Source organism: Rhincodon typus, chromosome 10 (assembly GCF_021869965.1).
Source record: "Rhincodon typus isolate 14 chromosome 10, sRhiTyp1.1, whole genome shotgun sequence".
Lineage (NCBI taxonomy): Eukaryota > Metazoa > Chordata > Chondrichthyes > Orectolobiformes > Rhincodontidae > Rhincodon > Rhincodon typus.
Window position 1 is genome coordinate 63,419,388 of NC_063341.1, and position 20,453 is coordinate 63,439,840.

Consider the following 20,453-nt stretch of genomic DNA (forward strand, 5'->3'; position numbering starts at 1 on the left):
AATCCATATACACTACGTCTACTGCCCAGCCCTGATCTCCAACATTTGTTGTTTTCAGTACAGATTCCAGCATCTGCAGTAATTTGCTCCTAACAAACAGGAGTATTACTTAAACAGAGGTACAGAGAAATCTCTGAGTCTAGTGTTTGAATCCTAACAAACAGGAGTATTACTTAAACAGAGGTACAGAGAAATCTCTGAGTCTAGTGTTTGAATCACAAAATGTGAGTACAGGTAGAGATAGTAGGAACTGCAGATGCTGGAGAATCCGAGACAACAAGGTGCAGAGCTGGATGAACACAGCAGGCCAAGCAGCATCATAGGAGCAAAAAGGCTGACGTTTCGGCCCTAGACCCTTCATCAGAAATGGGGGAGGGGAAGGGGGGTTCTGAAATAAATAGGGAGAGAGGGGGAGGCGGATAGAAGATGGATAGAGAAGATAGGTGGAGAGGAAACAAACAGGTCAAAGAGGTGGGGATGGAGCCAGTAAAGGTGAGTATAGGTGGGGAGTTAGGGAGGGGATAGGTCAGTCCAGGGAGGATGGACAGGTCAAGGGGGCGGGATGAGGCTAGTAGGTAGGAGATGGGGCGGGGCTCGGGGACCGCTTTGCAGAACACCTACGCTCGGTTCGCAATAAACAACTGCACCTCCCAGTCGCGAACCATTTCAACTCCCCCTCCCATTCCTCAGACAACATGTCCATCCTGGGCCTCCTGCAGGGCCACAACGATGCCACCCGAAGGTTGCAGGAACAGCAACTCATATTCCGCTTGGGAACCCTGCAGCCCAATGGTATCAATGTGGATTTCACAAGCTTCAAAATCTCCCCTCCCACTACCGCATCCCAAAACCAGCCCAGCTCGTCCCCGCCTCCCTAACCTGTTCTTCCTCCCACCTATCCCCTCCTCCCACCTCAAACCGCACCCCCATCTCCTACCTACTAACCTCATCCCGCCCCCTTGACCTGTCCGTCCTTCCTGGACTGACCTATCCCCTCCCTAACTCCCCACCTACACTCACCTTTACTGGCTCCATCCCCGCCTCATCGACCTGTCTGTTTCCTCTCCACCTATCTTCTCCTCTATCCATCTTCTATCCGCCTCCCCCTGTCTCCCTATTTATTTCAGAACCCCCTTCCCCTCCCCCATTTCTGATGAAGGGTCTAGGCCCGAAATGTCAGCCTTTTTGCTCCTATGATGCTGCTTGGCCTGCTGTGTTCATCCAGCTCTACACCTTGTTATCTCAGATTCTCCAGCATCTGCAGTTCCTACTATCTCTGAAACAATTTTATCTCCACAGGAGTTTAGAAGAGGGAGATTGATCTGATTGAAGTTTAAGAGAGCCTGAATGCTTTTGACAAGTTTGATATAGAGAGGATATTTCATTTTGTGGATGAGTCCAGAGCTGGGGAGCACTCTAAATATTAATGGCTAGGACATCACACAGGATAATATTACATACACATAGAGGTTTGATTTTTTTTCTTTCAGAACTGAATAAGTTTAGAAGTCTCTGCCTCAGAAGGCAATGGAGGTGGGTCATTGAATATTTTAAGACAGGGGCAGAAAAATTCTTTTGAAGATTAGTCATACCAGACTTGAAACATTACTTGTGTTTCCCTCTCCACAGATGCTGCCAGACCTGCTGTGCTTCTCCAGCCCTCTCTGTGTTTGTTGTGGATAGACTCTTGCTCGGCAGGGGAATCAAAGTATACCGCAGGTAAACAGGAACACGGGATTCAGAACACAAACACATCTTTATTGATCTTACCGATGGCAGAGGAGGCTCAAGGGTTAAATGGCTCATGATTACCCCTCATTCATATGTTTGTTTGGATCATTATGTTAGTTCAGAGGCAAAATGCAAGAAGGAAGGATCACCAATGTCCCCACACTCCTTCCACCCTTCCCCATGGTAAACAAAGTCCATCCATCATCAGGTTGCAGATCATCATCACACACCCATTACAGAGAATTTATGCTCAATCGCACTTTTAGATAATTTCTACCCTGTTTATTTAATGGCAAATGTATATTTTCTGAACTACAAAGCTTGTTAAAGGTGGCAAGAAACTGTAGTGCAAATTAAGCTCAAGTGTTGAGCTTTTTAAATTGAAAACCTCCAATATAATGACTCATAGAATCCCTACAATGTTGAAGTAGGCCATTCGGCCCATCAAGTCCATACCAACCTTCTGAAGAGCATTCCACCCCCTACGCTATCCCTGTATTTCCCATGCCTAACCCACCTAGCCTACACATCCCTGGACACTATGGACAATTTGGCATGGCCAATCCACCTAGCCTGCACACCTTTGGACTGTGGGAGAAACTGGAGCACCAGTGGAAACCCGGGGAGAATGTGCAAACTCCACACAGGCAGTCACCCGAAGGTGGAATCGAACTGAGGTCCCTGGCGCTGTGAGGGAGCAGTGCTAACCACTGAGCCACGATGCCTCCCAGTAAATCTCTCATAAGACCTTACAGCCCATAAATACGTTGGAAATGTCACTGATGTAATGGAGGAAGAATCTATATTTCTCGTACTCATAGTGAAGCCAGACAGGGTAATGATGAAAAGATGAGATGTCAAAACCATGCAATACAACAGCATGCGTCTTTCTGACCAATTCCTACCTGTTGAAGTAGCAGCACACCACCGCCCCAGCAACTGTTATCTGCTGACAAGCAACAAGAAATTCACTGGTCCAGATCAGTCCAATTACATGGTACCACCACAGGTACCGTATGCCAGAGAGTGGTCTGTACTCAACCAGATTGTCTGCACTAACATGAACATTGCCTAGAGGAGATTTATCAAAAAAAAAACATGAAATACAGAAACACAAAAATCAGAAAGACACAGCACATTACATTGATATAACATTTATTCCCTCAGTAACAAAACTCCAGGCAAGGAAATTTCACCTTTTTTGAAACTGAAACTGATCAGTATTTGGTAACAAACAAAGTCGAATGGCTTGCCAAAGTCAAGAAGCAAATGAAATGATCAAGTCTCAGTCACATGATAAAATGGTCGACAAGGGGAGGTGATAGTCTAGTGGTATTAATCCAGAGAGTCAGGTAACTGTCTGGGTTCAAATCCCGCCATGGTGCAATTTGAATTCAATAAAACTAATCTAGAATTGAAGGTCTAATCATGATCATATCCATTGTCGATTGTTGGGAAAAGCCCATCTGGTTCACTAATGTCCTTAGTGAAGGATGTCCTCCTTTAGGGAAGGAAGCTGCCATCCTTACCTGGTCTGGCCTACATGTGACTCCAAACCTGCAGCAATGTGGTTGACTCTTAACTGTCCTCTGGGCAATTAGGGATGGGCAATAAATGCTGGCGATAACCAGCGATGCCTTCATCCTGTGAATGAATGAAACCTAGCACCTGAAGTATTTATTCCAAGCAACAGAAATACACATCATTGAGGTTCTTGGGGCTATTTATTTTACTTCATCTAAATTATTTATTTCTTAAGTGAGTCAAATGTCTGATGCCTGGAACCTCAGATGGAGCATCTCCCACCTGCCTCACCTTCTGAAAGGCCTGCCTGGGGTGTATCAATAGGTTTTAAGCAGAAAATCCATTCAAAGTATGTTCATCATTCACACCAAAGCCTGGAAGCTACTTTTTTGAGGAGGGTTGGTAATGCCTTAACAAGTGCCAACCTTCTGTATTTTATTTGGTACATTTTTCCAAACCTTTGCAATCAAGATTTCTTCACCTTTACATCGATATTATACGGCAATTTGTAGGTACAAGAGTGATCAATCCCTATTGAATTACACTTTTAGACAACAGCAACTCAGAAAAACAACTCACTGGTTATGAAGCACTGTTGGATGTCCTGAGGCAGTCGTAATATGCCAAATGTAAATGCCAGCTCATTCTTACTTAAAGCTGTAGTGAATGTTGTTGTTATAAAAATATGTTAGAACAGGCAAATAACAGTCCTTTCTACAAATCCTACCACAATAGGAAGCTTCCTCAACATGGTCTGATCTGGCAGAATGATATTTTCTGTCTTATTGTGTACAAAATGCCAAAAAGTATAACAGGTTTTGGGAGACAGAGGGAAGTAGGGAATGGATAGGGGAGGGAGGGGTACTTCAGCAAGATAGGAGAAATGGGTGGGGTGGGGGATGCGGACAGAAGGAGGGAAGGGCAATAGTTAGCTGAGCTGGGGGTTGGGGAAATAGGAAGGGGGACAGATAGGGAGGGAGACACTGACCAAAGTGAGGCACGAGAGACTTGGGCAGAGGGTGCTGAGGTGGCATGGGGGGGGTGCAGAAGAGAGATTATGTGGGGCACGGGGGTTGGTGCTGAAGGTGGGAATAGAGGGTGGGGGATACAGTAGGGAGTGGGGAGAGAGAATGGTGAGGGAAGGCTGGGCATGGGGGAGATTTAGGAGTGAGGAAGAGATATGAAAGGGACAAGAAGATGGGGAGAAAGAAAGTTGAGATGGGGATAAAGAAGAGTTTGGGGTGGGGGGAGAAAGAGAGTCAGGGAATTAAAAGGTTGGGTGAGTAAATGTTGCGAGAGAGAGAGGGCAAGGGAGAGATGGAGGGGGCGGGGGAGAGAAGGGGTGTGGGGTAGAGAAAGAGAGGGCGGGGGGGCAGAGGGCGGGGGGGCAGAGGGGGGGAGAGGGAGAGACGGGGTGCAGATGTGTCTGAGAGAGAGAGAGAGGGCAGGGGAGGGGGGGGGGGGGGGGGGGAGGGAGCAGGCGGGGGGTAGAGACAGGTGAGGACAGGGGGTAAAGAGAAAAGGAAGAGAAGAGAATATAGAGAGAGATGGGTGAGAAGGCTTAGGAGAAGAGGAGGAGAAGTGGCAGGAAGGAGTGGGGGTGGGGAGGAGGGCAGAGGGGAGGAGGCAAGAGGGAGTGAGATGCGAAGCATTGGTCAAGAGTGGTAGGAATAGGGTTACAAATGGGACAAGCAAGGGAATGATGTGGGGCAAGAGGAGAGGAGATTGGGGTAAGCGTTGTGGCCAATTAGGAGTCAGTTAGGAACTTGGTGGGCAAGAAGGAGTTAAGGCAATGAAATGGTGGGCAAGGAACATGCTGGGAGAATCGAGAAAAGACAGAAGTGGTGGGGAGAAAAACAAATCAGACAGTGGAAAACAAAGAGTTTTGGATTCTTGACCAGAATCGACAGCAGGAGGAGAGAAACACAAATGTTATTTTACTTGCGTTTGTGCACATTCCCATTGCAAATTAGCTGGTTAATTAATAGCTAGTGGAAAATTAGTGGTAATGATTTACGGTAACACTGGACAGTCATTTCTGATTTCCTGGAAACAAAGCATCTGTTTATAATCAACATTGACAGCTTTTGACAGGCAGTGCAGAGGCGCCATCGTGTGATCTATATGGGTTAACAGAGGCAGTGTAATCTCAGCACATTCTTATAGCTGGGAAAGAATCTGCCTCCCAGATACCTAACCCATCCTGGACAGAAAGGATACTGAAATCACGTGAGATAGTTGATAAAATAAAACTGATTCAGTATTTGTTTTAAAATGAGAAAATGTTATATGCCAGTGGGGCATGTTCTACTCCTGTTAGGCACATAAACCGAGTCACAATATTGACAGGATTTAGGGGATGCATCGAACTTTAATGCAAACACAATGTCAAAGCACAGTGGTTCAGTGGTTAGCACCGCTGCTTCACAGTATCAGGGACCCGGGTTCGATTCCACCCTCAGGTGACTATCTGTGCGAAGTTTGCACATTCTCCTTGTGTCTGCATGCGTTTCCTCTGGGTGTTCCTGTTTCCTCCCACAGTCTGTGGATGTGCAGGTTGGCCATGGATAACGCAGGGATAGGTTAGAGGGGTGCATCTGGGTGGGATGCTCTTTGGAGGGTCGGTGTGGACTTGATGGGCCGAATGGCCTGCTTCCCACACTGTAGTGATTCTACAAAACAAAAGCAGTGCTAATGTAGTTGGGGACCCAAAAAACGTGTAGCTACAGGATCGGCTGCAATTGGCTGAGGTCACAAGCAGCTTTGGTGGGCTTTCGACACAGGTGTGATTGGTAAAGCAACTTGGTCATAATGCAGTGAAACCTTTCTGCAGCTGCCTTCTGTCCCCATCATTTAACAGCGCCCACTTTTCCTTCCAAATATTAAAACAAGGGACTCGGGGCTGACAAAAGCAACCAGCACATGATTCAAAAAGCAGAAGAGGTAGCAGAAGGTGCAGAGAAATAATGTACAAGGATGATGCCAGAAATGCACGGGTAAGGACGGACTGACATCTGGCTTTCCCTTCTGCTGAAACGAGATACTGGAGCCATATAGACCTGATAGAGGTCTGTAAAATTCTGAAAGGTCTTGATAGACTGGACGCAGAGACCATACTTCCTCTTACAGGGAAGGAGCACAACTAATGGTCAACAATAGAAGATAGTCACCTTCAAATCCAAGAAGGAATTTTACCCAAAGATTGAGGAGGCTATGGAACTCGCCACCAGACAAGGCAGTTGAAGCAAGGAGTAACAGATGAATGTAAGTGGAAAGCTTTAAAAAAAGCTAAGAGGGAGAAGGGAGCAGAGGGTGTGACGGTAGGTTTAGATCAGGAAAGACAGGAAGAGCTCATGAAGAGTATGGAATGCCCGGGTTGACTGGCCTCTTTCTGTGCTTTATATATAAAGGAAGAGCAGGGAGGTTATGTTGAAGCTGTACTGAACTTTAGTCAGGCCACAGCTGGAATACTGCATGCAGTTCTGGTCACCATGCAACAGAAAGGATGTGATTGCACAGGCGAGGATGCAGAGGAGATTTACCAGGATGTTGCCTGGGATGGAACGTTTCAGCAACGAAGTGAAGCTGGATAAGCTCGGGTTGTTTGCTCTCGAGCAGAGAAGCTTCAGCGGGGATCTGACAGAGGTGTATAAGATTATAGCTGCATGGACTGGTGAATAGAAAGCAGCTGTTTCCCTTAGTTGAATGGTCAATAACAAGGGGATATAATATTTGAAGGCATGAGGTTTACAGGGAATAAGAAAAATTTTTTTTCCTAGAGGATGGTGGGTCTGGAACACACTACTTAGGAGGGTAGCTGTGGCAGGAAACCTTACAATCTTTAAAAAGTATTTAGATGAGCACTTGATGTGTCATAACATTCCAGCCTATGGGCCTAATGTGGGCAAGTGGGACAAGTGTGGGTAATAGCGCATTTCAAGCTTAATGGGCTGGGGGATCTCTTCTGTGCTGTACAATGCGATGACACCTAAGCAATGCTAAAGCTTCTCCCCAAATGCCTTGCAACATATATAAGGAGCAACAGGTGACAAGGAAAAAGGTAGGTCCACCCAAGGACAAAGGAGGGAATTTATGCTTGGATCCAGAGGAACTGGGTGGGGTCCTTAATGAATACTTTGCATCGGTATTCACAAAGGAGAGGGACATGGTGGATGGTGAGTCTAGAGAGGGGAATGTTGATATTTTAGGGAATGTCAATATAAAAAAAGGTGTTGAGTGTTTTGAAAAGCATTAAGGTAGACAAGTCCCAGGACCTAATGGGATCTATCACAGAGTACAGAAGGAGACGAGGGAGGAAATTGCTGGGGTCTTGTATGGAATCTTTGCATCCTCTTTATTCACAGGTGAGTCCCAGAATACTGGAGAATAGCCGATTTTATTCTTTGTTTAGGATATGGAGGTGCCGGTTTTGGACTGGAGTGGACCAGGTCAAAAATCACACGACACCAGGTTATAGTCCAACTGGCTTACTTGAAGACACAAGCTTTCGGAGTCTCGCTCCTTCTTCAGGTTTCTTCAGGTGTTTTTCTGACTAGAGATCCGTGACCAGTCGTGTTCTGCAAGGCTCAGTGTGGGACCCCTGTTGTTTGTAATATATATGAATGATTTAGAAGAAAATGTAGGTGGTCTGATTAGTAAGTTTGCGGATGACACAAAGATTGGGGAAACTGCGCACAGTGAGAAGGATTGCCAGAGGATACAGCAAAATATAGATAGGCTGGAGGCTGAACAGAGAAATGGCACATGGAATTTAATCTGGACAAATATGAGGTGATGTGTTTTGGAAGGTCTAATGCAGGAGGGAAGTATACAGTGAATGGCAGGACCTTTTTAGAAGCATTTACATAAATCTAGGCGTACAGGTGTGTAGTTCCCTGGGAGTGGCAACACAAGTGGATAAGATGATTAAGAAGGCATGTGGCATGCTTGCTTTCATTGGTCAGGGCATAGAGCGTAAAGACTGCAAGTCATGTTGCAGCTGTATAGAACTATAGTTAGGCCACTTTTGGAACACTGCATACAGTTCTGTTTGCTGCTTTACAAGGAGGATGTGGAGGTTTTGGAGAGCGTACAGAAATGGTTTACCAGGATGTTGCCTGGTTTGGAGGGTATTAGCTATGAGGAGAGGTTGGACAAACTAGGTTTGTTTTCACTTGAACGCCGTAGGCTGAGGGGCGCCCTGATAGAAGCTTACAAAATTATGAAAGGCATGGATAATTTGAGTCTTATTCCCAGGGTAGAAATGTCAATCACCAGGGGACATTGGTTTAAGGTGAAAGGAGGAAAGTTTAAAAGAGATGTGAAAGGCAGGTTATTTTTTTAAACACAGCGTGGTAAGTGCCTGGAATGTGCTGCCAGAAGAGATGGTAGAAGCAGATACATTAGCAACATTTAAGAGACATCTTGACAGATACATGAATAGGCAGGGAATAGAGGGATAAAGACCATGTAGAGGCAAAAAGATTTTAGTTTAGAAAAGCGTTTTGTGTCAGTGCAATCTTGATGGGTTGAAGGGCCTATTCCTGTGCTGTACTATTCTTTGTTCTAACTCTGACTCCTGTAACCTTGCACAGTGGGGACCTTTTCCAGAATCTCACCAGCAAATATTTACGTATTTCAGTGAAAGGTAACAACTGACAAAGGTAGGTTTGCTCTGAAGCTGATTATGCTGCAATTCCTCTGGGGATTCTTTAGACTGATGGGATACGAAAGAAATGGGATGAAAATGATATGAGCTGCCCATACTCTGCCTTGAGCAACAAGTGCATCCTAATGGTTTCTTTTAAATAAAGATAATTCATGGACTTAAACCAAACTTGACCTTCTCAACCAAAACTACTTTGGGACACGGAATAGGTCATTGACAAAGCAAAGTTAGAAAGGTCGATGTAGTGATTGTAATGAAGTCAGCCAGGTGGAACTTAGTTCAGTTACCAGCAGGTCAGGAGTTCATTAGCTCCATGGCTTGGTTGGTGCGACTCTCAGTTGATATTTTTAGTCTGATACAGCAATAGTCACAATGGTCAAAAATGATCAAGTTTGCAAACATTCTCCAAGTCGTGAAAAGCATCTCCTCTACCTCAGTCTGGAATATCCAACTCCTGGTGCAGCATTGTGTCATTCATCCTGCACGTGGGAACACAGAAAGGTTTTAAAAGAATAATGTATTCTCAGGAGCTGAGTACTGCTGACAAAGTGGTAGTTACTTCTCAACTCTAAATGCCTTTGAGCATCTGGCAATGAGCTGCCTTCCCAAACCACTGCAGTCCATGTGCTGGCTGGAGATACAGAATTCCAGGATTCTAGACATTGCCCTTTCAAACTCTCTGGTACAGGACATGCCAAATGGCAGAGAGTTGAGGCAATACTGCCGGAATGGTATTATGGATTAGTTTAGGTGAACAATCTTGACTCGTGGTCTAAGGGTATCTGCCAGAACCCACTGTTGGCATCAAGTTTCACGAAAAACTTGGTTATTGCCAATTTTAGCTAGAGGCCCAAACCTACCAAACAGACTCCCTCCACCCATGGCAAAGCCTAAACAACTTTACATGATACAGAATGAAGTAGAGCAAGATAGTGGGCAAAGACACATCCCTGCCTGATGCGCTGAATGCTGTCAATGCTCAGTTCGAGCAGAATGTCAGCGGTCACTGCTGCAGATGTCAGATTGGTCTTCCTGGGAGTCAACCCAAGGAAGGCGAGGGGCCTGTACAGTGTCTCCGGTCAAGCACTCAGATCCTGCGCGGACTCCTGCTCATTGACTACAGCTCCGCCTTCAACACCATTATCCTCTCCAGACTGATCTCAAAACTCCGTGACCTTGGTCTCGGCTCCACCCTCTGCAATTGGATCCTCAGCTTTCTAACCCACAGACCACAATCAGTGAGGATGGGTAACTGCACCTCCTCCACAGTAACACTCAACACTGGAGCCCACCAAGGATACATCCTCAGCCCACCGCTGTCCTCCCTGTACACACACGACTGTGTTGCCAAATTCTGAAAAAAAGTCATCTACAAGTTCGCTGACGACACCATCGTAGTAGGACGGATATCTAACGACGACGAGTCAAAATACTGAAGGGAGATAGAGGGCTTGGTGACATGGTGCAAAGAGAACAACCTCTCTCTCAATGTCAGCAAAACTAAAGAACTGATCATCAACTTCAGAAAGAAAGGAGGAGAACACGCCCCCATCGACGTCAACGGAACTGAGGTTGAGAGGATGGACAGTGTCAAGTTCCTCAGAGTGACGATAACGGACAACCTGTCCTGGACTCCCATGTAGATGCGACAGTCAGGAAGGCTTCCTCAGGCGGCTCAGGAAATTTGGCATGTCCATAAGGATCTTGACCAGCTTCTACGGATGCACCATTGAAAGCATACTGTCCGGGTGCATATCGACCTGGAATAGCAACTGCTCTGCCCAGGACCGTAAGAAACTACAGAAGGTGGTGTGCACAGCCCTGACCATCACAGAAGCCAACCTTCCATCCATGGACTCCACTTACACAGCTCACTGCCGCAGAAAGGTTGCCAACATCATCAAAGACCCATCGCACCCTGGTAACAATCTCCTATAACCTCTTCCGTCAGGCAGAAGATACAGAAGCTTGAACACATGCACCTGTAGGTTCAAGAACAGCTTCTTCCCAGCCCTTGTTAGGCTGTCGAATGGGTTCTTTAGCCTCAAATAATGCTAATCTTACAAGCATTGGTCTCACCTAGTACACACCCTGTGCAATGTAACCTGTATGCCTCTGCCTAAGTTTTTTTTAACAACCTTTGATCTGTTCATCCTTCCTTACTATGATTTGCCCTTATTGCTCGTAAACAAGGCTTTTCACTGCACTTCGGTACATGTGAGAATAAATCTATCAATTTTGCTCAACTATCATTGACGAAAAAGGATGAATTTTTCTTCTCACTCCTTTGCTTTACGAGTTAAGATCCTCACACAATCTTGGTTCTCCATTTGTCTTGAGAGTAGTTACTAACCTTGAGCACTATTGTGTTGATTCTGTTACTGGTGATACTTTCAATCATGCTGTTTGACTGAGGTTTTACTTTTCCTATCACAGAATGAGGAATTTTCCTGGGAGTATACAGGCAGATGGGTTTCGCAACTATTTGCAGTGTAATGTGGTTATCCTGGATCAATTTGCCCAGACCTTCAAATAGCTTTGAAACCGCTAGCCTGCCTTCATTGTGAAGCACCGTATTCACTCTCTCTAAGAGGCCCCAGATGAACACAGCATTTCATATTTCACTGACATTTCATCTTCTGTGTCTAAGCTTTGTGGTGATGTGAAAAGTCAAAGATCTGGCTGTGGGTGCTGGTAATCTGAATGAAAAAGGAATGCTTCAAGGGTTCAGCATGTCAAACATCATCTCAGGAGAGGGAAAGAGATATCGTTCTTAGGGCTAAAGGAATCAAAGGGAATATGGAGACAATACTGAGGTGGATGATAAGCCATGGTCGTATTGACTGGTGGAGCAGGCTGGAAGGGCTGAATGGCCTACTCCTGCTCCTATTTTCTCTGTTTCTCTATGTTTCTATGTCTCCCTTTAAATGCTCAATCTAGACTAATCTCTCTTTCTGAGGTCAGTGCATATGATCAGTTACAGCATCATCAGTGAAATGCATCTCATTATATCACAACTATACTCTATGATGTGTTTAAAACAACTGGTTTTAGGGGAGATGGCAGAACAGTTAATATCACTGAACTGATAATCGGGAGGCCCATACTGTCACTCTGCAGACACAGGTTCAAATTCTACAGCGACAACTAGCCAAATTTGAATTCAATTAATACTTTTGGAAAATAGTTTCATGGTCACTATTACTGAAACTATCATTGATTGCTGTAAAGAACCATCTATTTCACTAAAGTCCTTTAAGAAAGGAAATCTGCCTTCCTGACCTGGTCTGGCCTACACGTGACTCCACACCCACAGCAATGTGGTTGACTTTTAACTGCTCCCTGAAATAGCCTGACAAACTATCCAGTTCAAGCCTCTCTGCTCCTATGATGCTGCTTGGCCTGCTGTGTTCATCCAGCCCTGCACCTTGTTATCCAGTTCAAGGCCACTTCGGGTTGGGCTGTTTCAGGGGGCATTTAAGAATCAACCACTTTGCTATGGGTCTGGAGTATATGTCATGATGCCCACATCTCATGAAAGAATAAAAGTAATCGATCTGAAGGATGCAACTTTTTAACATATTCTGGAGAAGTCTTTTATAAGCTCGCCTAGATATTCTGGAGTGGGTAGCAACAATCAAATAGTTTGATTAATGATGCACAGGACACAATGCCACAGCAACTCACCTGCAGTGCCCAGACTTAGAAGCACAGCCACCCAGTATACCCAGAATAACGTGAGAATGACGAAGGTCCACAATGGCTGGAACAGCAAGAGAGGGACACTACCAAGTAGACCACTGGCAACTCGAAACAGCTGGATAGTCAAACTGATCCTTTTCCACGTCACCAAGGTCAGTACAACAAGAACAACCTGTGGTGGGGTTGGGCAATAAATCTGTTAGCAAATAACTGGAAAAAGACTTGCAAAAGCAAAATATTGTGTGCAGAGACATCCCTCAAGGGGGTGTAAGAGCCTCCTCCTCCCAGGGCAAATTACACTGCAGGGGCCAGTCTCCCGGGGAAAATCCTGCTTTAAGTGTGGGATGCGCATCCCTTTACCCCTGTCCCCCTCCCCATTTTCTCCTTCCATTTTGCAGACAAATCTCCCATGTGTTGGTGATACTTTGCGGCCTTCAAAGTAATCAAAAGGTCATGAATGCTACTCTCACTTATTCAAATGTTACCCCCCCAACCCCACCCCTCCCACACTCTGGTTTCTGGTTCCAGAGCTTGGGGAAGTCAGGCCAATTCACCCTGCCCTTAGGGATGGGGGGTTTTGGCTGTGGGTGGATATCTGAGTGAAAAACCACAGAGCTTTCAAGGTGCAGCAGGTCAAGAGCAAAGACTTAAATTTTCCGGTTGGTGACCCCACAGAGATGAAGGAAGTGAGAAATGTATTAGATTTTGAGCACGGGACAAGGGGGCAGGAAGAACAAAAGGGAAGGTGACAGGGTGGAGGGCAGGAGGGAATTAATGAGAACAGCTTCATTGAAAATCAAAGGGAATGGAAATGGTACAGACCAAGAAACAAAACAAGATCTCCCTAGCTCAGGTGTGGAAGGCAGGAGAGCAGTGTCTGATTGTAAAATAAATGGATTATGAAAAGGAGGAAATAAAATCCAGCAAATATAATACAAAACAAAATGGAGGCTGAGGTTACAATTTAAATTTAGTGAGATCAATGTTGGATCCAGAAGACTGTAAAGTGCATGGTTAAAAGTAGAGTTGCTGTTCATGTGTCGAGCTCTGCTGGAACACCCTGGCAACCTGAGGACAGAAAGGTCAGTTCTGGTGAAGGGTCACTGGGCTCAAAGCATTAACTCTGTTTTCCTCACCATAGATGCTGCCAGTCCTATTGCGTTTCTCCAGCATTCTATACTTGTGTGACTGAAACATCAGAATGGGAGTGAGGTAGGGAATTGAAATGGTAGGCCAAAGGTAGCTCAGGATGGGCTGCTGGCTGAATGGAGAGGGAAACTTGTATTTATACAGCCCCTTTCAGGATACCCAAAAACACTAGGCAGCCAAATATTTATTTTCCATTTCAAAACCTTATTATGTACACAAGAACAGCAAGATCCCATAAATAGCATAGGAACAAGTTATAGCAAGTTGTTTCAGTGGACTTTATATACATTTAGCTGATCTAGATGTTGATATGTTTAACATCTGTCCTCAAGGATCATGCCTCCAAACATACAGAACTCCTTCAGCATCAGCCCAATTAGCCAGTAATATAGGGTCAGAATTCTAGGGTGGGGCTTGAACCTGTGACCTTCTGCCCAGAGGGGAGAATACTGCCATTGAGCCACGCATAAAATGGGAATTACTGTAAAAGCAAAATGGAACACAGCCATTCATCTCAATCTGGTTCAAGTTAATCACAGTGCAGTTACATTAATAAGGCCCAAAAATAATTCAAAAAATACCACAAGCATTGTCAGCTACTAACGGTCCCCATTAGCAGCTTTTCATTTTCCCAGGCTGACCTTTACCCTTTCTTTTGTCTGTCCAACTGTTTTTATCTCTCTCTATATGTATCCATGTATCATTTACTCCTCCACCCCATCTCTACTATATGTACCAACCTTTTCCTAGTTACCATCAGTTCTGAAGAAGAGGCACTGGGCCCGAAAGGTTAACTCTGCTTTCTTTCCACAGATACTGCTGGACCTGCTGAGCTTTTCCAATAATTTCTGTTTTTGTTTCTGACTTCCAGCATCCACAGTTCTTTGGTTTTATTTCTCAAATATAGTCCCACTTAATACCCAGCAAAACTGTATTCTTATAGATCTATTTCACATTGTCAAGCAGGGCTTTCTAAAAAAAAAAGTTTTGGGGAAGTAGGATGTTATTCAAAATTCAGATGTTTTTCCTGAATGAAATATATTTAGATGTGGAAACCCCCTTCATGTTCACTGACTTAGTCATCCATTTTTCATTACAGACTATTAAAAAAAAATTGAACCTTCAGTTCTATTCTAAAAGAAACACTTTGGAAACTGTTATTCACAAAAAAATCAGACAGAACCTGTGCTTGTTCATTCCTGACTGTTCCAAATGCATTCATGACCCAAATATCGGAACATTGGGAAATCCCAAACCATTCAGTTCAGATTTCAATCTCACCTCTGCATATTTAATGTATTTTCATGTGCAGGAAGATAAAAGAGCGAAGGTGAAACGTTACAACTAAAGCACAAAAGTAAAATGAACAACTTCAGGCCTGAGATTGGTACTTGAACCTGTATTATGAATATGACTTTTCAGCAACTTCTCAACTTCAGGTTACTAAATGTATTCCTTTACTCAGTAACAACTCAGGCAGATTTTTTTTTTTTAACAAGTTTTAAACATCTTACCGATACGATGGTTGCAGTAATGGCAAATCCCAGAAGTGCTTTTGTATTTTCCTTTTCCGTTTCCAGGACTATATTGGGATCATTCATATTGTCATAGTACAGCCACCACAGAACACCTGACACAACTGAACAAACAAAAATTCAACTTTCATTCAACTTGGACAGAATGTCTGAAATCTAACATTTGTGCAACATCCTGGGTGAAAGACTCTCACTTAATCAAAAGATGCTGCTATTTAAAATCCAGATCTTTTTGAGTGAGTTTGTGTGCGCCTTTGTGGAAGGGGAGGTCACAGCCGTACAAAGGTAGCTTAGATGCAGAACTTCTGCATTCCATAGAACACATACTTAGGCTACTGGCGGAAATAGAAATAACAAGACTACAATTACAGCAATCTAGCCTTGGCCAGTAGCTAACAAGAAACTAAGAGTTTAAAGCCAACATCTTGCCAAGAATAGTTTAGGTGGAGTATGTGTTACAAAAATGAGGTTTATAATATTATAAAGTGGGGAAAAATGAAATGTGGGGGGTGGGGTGCAGGGGCTCCAGAGACTTGTGCTGAAGTCTGCCTGACAGTAAGCCTGGCTGCTTTGATGGTTCAAGATCAAAGGAAGGCTGAAAGTATTTTGCTTGGAAGAAATTACGAGGTATTTATACTTCGAGACAATGACAGTGGCCTGTGTGTTACCAGTGCAATTTCTGAGTCTCTCAAAGTCCTAGAAAAGTCATGTTGATATAGAGTTAAAAACAGCTATGCTATAAATAGTCCATTTACTTCTAAGATCAAAGCAAGTTGGAATCAATAATAGTTCATCAGGATCTCTAACTGGGTACAAGATATTGATGCTTCACCCACCGTGGGGAAAGAGTGCAGAGGAAACAATTGTGATCAGGTTCCCTATAAGTCAGTGACTATCACAGGCAGACAGTGGTCTTGCTTGACATTGTGAACTACTACAACCAGATGCAGGAAAGAGATGGGGGTCTTTAGTTGCAGACATGCATCCTGCAGACATTTAAGACTTTTTTCTGGAACCATCAGGAATGGCTCCGCTGCTGATAGTCAATTTATGGGATTCTCTGGAAACTGTGGAAAGCAGCTGCATGTAGTCACTTGATGTTGTTACTCTGTGAAATGCAGATACCCACTGGAATCTCAAGCGGTTGTGGGCTGTTTACTGCAAGGATTGCAACTTTGTGGAGAGGGCATTATGCAATAAGATAAACATAAAATGATCCTGACTGTAGTTTACAATTTAAGTTAGCTATAAAAAGAAAACAAGAGTTTAGCCATGGGTGTCTTCCTTATTGTTTGTTACAGTAAAAGTTTCAACTTGTCTAAATTTTTCAAACAATAATTGAAAGTTCAAATCTTTATTCTAAAATTATTGGTTTCTACAGAGATCATAACACTTGCAATGTGGTGTAGCTTAGATTTTCTTAAAAATGAACAGTAATCAAAAAGGGGATGGGAATGTGAAAAAAGACAATAGAGGGTCACCTACAGAAAATATGCTTTGTATGATAACAGCAAACTCTAACCTGATGAGGGATGGAGTCCTTTTAGATTTCACATTTTCTCTTTAAGACTTGCATTTTGAGGAAATGGGGATTCAAACTAGAATGGGGGAAGCATTTGCTAAGTAAAAGCATGGGAACATGCAACCAACTCATCAGTTAACGAGAGTAATGATGAATGGCAACAGATACAGTCTTTTCAGACTACACAAGTTATATTGCTGCGTGTCAGTTTAATAATCGAGATGTAATTAAAGTGACAAGGATTATGGGTAAACATGTGCATACAGATTAACAACAGAACATGCTGGGTAGACACAGCTGGTTACAGATATTGTGGTGTGCCTGTTTTACCGATGCTAAGTACAATAGGGGTAACCTAATACCAAACCACACCGACATTGATCCTACTGTCAATTTGTGGAGTCTTTTTTTCTAGCCATCAGTCCCACAGGGTGCTCCAACCTGTCTCCTGGGGTCTGATGGAATGGGGAGGGAACCACTGTCAGCAGTGAAGCAGGGAATGGCCAAGTAGGGGCACTGGGCCAATCACTGGGGATTTGGGCTCTGGAGGGGGTGGGGCATGTGGGCTCTGGCACATTGGTCCCATAGCAGCTCTCAAAACATGAGGACTTGAGGAAAATTCAGTCCCAAAGTATGTGCCAAAGTTCAGTTCAAGGGGACAACGTAAGGTGAAGCAAGGGTGATGCGAGAAAAAATCTTTTTTCACTCAGTGAGTAGTTAGGGTCTGGAATGTGCTGCCTGGAAATGTAGGGGGGAGCAGGTTTAATTGAGGCATTCAGGAAGGGCATTGGATGATTATTTGGATAAAAACAGTGTGCAGGGGTATGGGGAGAAAGCAGGAGATTGGTGAAATAACTCCACATAGGCCAGCATCCCATCACCAAGTCACCATTTATTTACACGTGCGGGGTCCTTGACTTTAGTACTGCCTCTTCAGAGTCAGCTCCTAGAATGCCAGATTCTATGACATTCCTGTCAGCCAGGACTCCCTGATTGGACCAGATTAACAGCCACAATCAGGGAACTCATATTCTAAGAGGTGCAGCTGGCTGACCTTGATACAATCCTGACAATTGGCATGAGGTAATGATGCTCATTTGAAGAGCTGGTGTAGGCATAATGGACTGAATAGCCTTCTTCTGTGTTGTCACACTTCTGTGATTGTGTGATTAGACAGAACCTCAAAAGGAGCTGCTCCTCCAACCACAGCCTGGTTCTTTCCCATATTCATTGCTGATAGGGTCAGTGGTGATCCAATCAACAGAAGTGCAGGGCAGAACCAGTCTATCAGGAGCATTGAGAAGATACTTGGCAGTGTGAGAAGGTGCAGAATGAGATGGATGTGAATTGGCAGGGGCAGCATCAGAGAATCGCGGCTGGAGATGTGCAGGTGGTTGGGGGAAGGGGGGGTTGTGGAGGAGGTAGAGAGAGAGAGAGAGGGAGAGGGAGAGGGAGAAAGAAACAGACAGACAGACAGAGAGGGAAGCCACAGAGTTCCTGGCATGGAAGATGCAAGAGATAGATAAATAAATATAAATATGAGAAAGACAGAGAGAGCAGGAGGCTACATGGGTTTGGGCTAAGTCTGCAGGAGCAGGGGAGGCAGAAGATAGATTAAGTGGGTAGCTGCAGGGGTGGGGGCAACACAGGACAGAAAGAAGGGGCTGTATGAGAGAGAAAGGGGGGCAGAAAGATGGGGGGGAGGAGAGAGAGAAGGAGACTGCAAGGGATGGGGCGGGTGAGTTGGGGGTAGTTGGAGAGGAAGGCTGCAAGAGAGAGTGAATACCTTTATACCCATCAATGAAAAGAATACTCAGCTCAGCAGGAGACAGGACAACTGGAAATCACTGACCTAATGAAATCTTTGCAAATGAGTGTGGAATCTCTAGTTTACAGCTGCATATGTTCAGGTGCTACTATATTGGGGGGTGGGGGTGGGGGGGGGGGTGGGGGTAGGGGTAGAATGTACTGATCCTATTGTAATGAACACTGTGTCAATTGTTAAATTTAAATAGGAGATGGAAATTTGAAATGGATTGAAAAGGCTGGTAAAGCTGGCTAAATTCTTCTAGCCTTGTTCAATGCAATAGAAACATGTTGCCTGTGATCTCAGCTGGCTGTGGAAGGGTTGTTGTTCACTAATGCCTGTTGTGCCAATTTAAATCGTATAGTATCTAAGAATTGAATGCGGTGATTAGGTGTTATGGCTTTAGTGGAGGGTACATAATTATTGAGGATATTGATGAATTCTTTCAATTCTGCTTCTGTGTGAGTCCAAGTACCCAATAAGTCAATACAGATGCAAAAAGGTGCAGTTACTGTGTGACAGCAACACTTAGTGAGTGAATTAGTGACAATCATAGAACCCTTACAATGGGAAGCAGGCCGTTCAGCTCATCGAGTCCACACTGCCCCTCCAAAGACAATCCCACCCAGATTCATTCCTCCATCCTATCCATGTAACCCAACATTTCCCATAACTAACTTGCACATCGCTGGCAATTTAGCATGGCCAATCCACCTAACCCACACATCCCTGGACTGTGGGAGGAAACCGGAGCATCCAGAGGAAACTCACGCAGACACAGGGAGAATGTGCAAATTCCACACAGACAGTTGCCTGAGGGTAGAATCAAATCTGGGTCCTTGGTGCTGTAAGGCAGCAGCGCTAACCACTGAGCCAGCATACCAATGAACAAGTAGCTCCCAATAATCAAATATGTCTCAAAGGCTAATCTTGAGAAGAGCCTCTGCAGGATTTAGGGTTAAAAGTTTAGGTAGTAAGGGGCCCTGAAACAATCAAAGCCCCAGGGCCCCTTATTTCTCTCCTGCACACAGACTACTTTCTAGTGTAGCAGCATCTGAAAAAGGGCATGTGAAGTAAGTGGGTTGAGTACTCTTTGTCAGAATTGTTAATTCTGATCAGAAGGCATTTTTCCGAATGTTAATTTGCATTTCTGCCTCTCTCACGGACTTGTGTGCATTTGCAGTATTTTCTGTTACTGTTGTTTCGGTTTTGGATCTTTGGTTCCTTAGTTCTTTATCATTGCAACATTTTAAACAGAGGCAACTTGCGAGCAAGATGAAAAGAGGAAATCTAAATGTTCTTTACCATAAGAGCAACCTGCTGCATCTTATCTCCTCACCTCAAGATTCAAAGCATTCAGAGAGCATCATTTTCCATCTATCTGGATACTTTGGGTCTGGCTATTCAATGAGATGGATTCTCATTGGAAATGTCCTCCTGTTACTACAGTGTGGATGATGAAACTGGTTTAAATGAATCACACTTACACAGCAATCCAAAAACCACCAGGGCGATGAAGATATGAACCAATAATGTGGCAATGAATCGGAATACTGCCACCATAATCAAGGAGAGGACTGTGAAAGAAGAGAGAAAAAGTGACTATGATTAATACAAAAGCACAACACTGAGGATGTTGGAAATCTGAAATCGGATAAGAAAATGCTGGAGAAACTAAGCAAGCCCAGCAGCACCTGTGGACTGAGAAACAGGGTTTCAAGTCTGATATGACTCTTCATAGCAAATCAGACTCGAAACATTAACTCTCTCTCTCTCTACAGAAGTTGCTAGACCTGCTGAGTTTCTCCAGCACTT

At 44.3% G+C, this 20,453-nt stretch overlaps 1 protein-coding gene across 3 annotated transcripts in view; it reads right to left on the bottom strand.

Moving 5' to 3' along the window:
* Nucleotides 1-20,453, bottom strand: part of LOC109923488 (choline transporter-like protein 3) — a 60,763-nt gene that overhangs the window by 27,459 nt on the left and 12,851 nt on the right. For all 3 annotated transcript variants that reach the window (XR_007263049.1, XR_007263050.1, XM_048601973.1), the window contains exons 6-9: nt 20,126-20,215; nt 15,289-15,413; nt 12,611-12,797; nt 2,637-2,802 (exon numbers count right to left, since the gene is read on the bottom strand). Coding sequence is in view for 1 of the 3 variants with exons in the window: in XM_048601973.1 (XP_048457930.1) it covers nt 2,637-2,802; nt 12,611-12,797; nt 15,289-15,413; nt 20,126-20,215 (568 nt within the window). In the remaining 2 variants the exon portion in view is untranslated. The remainder of the gene's footprint in view (nt 1-2,636; nt 2,803-12,610; nt 12,798-15,288; nt 15,414-20,125; nt 20,216-20,453) is intronic.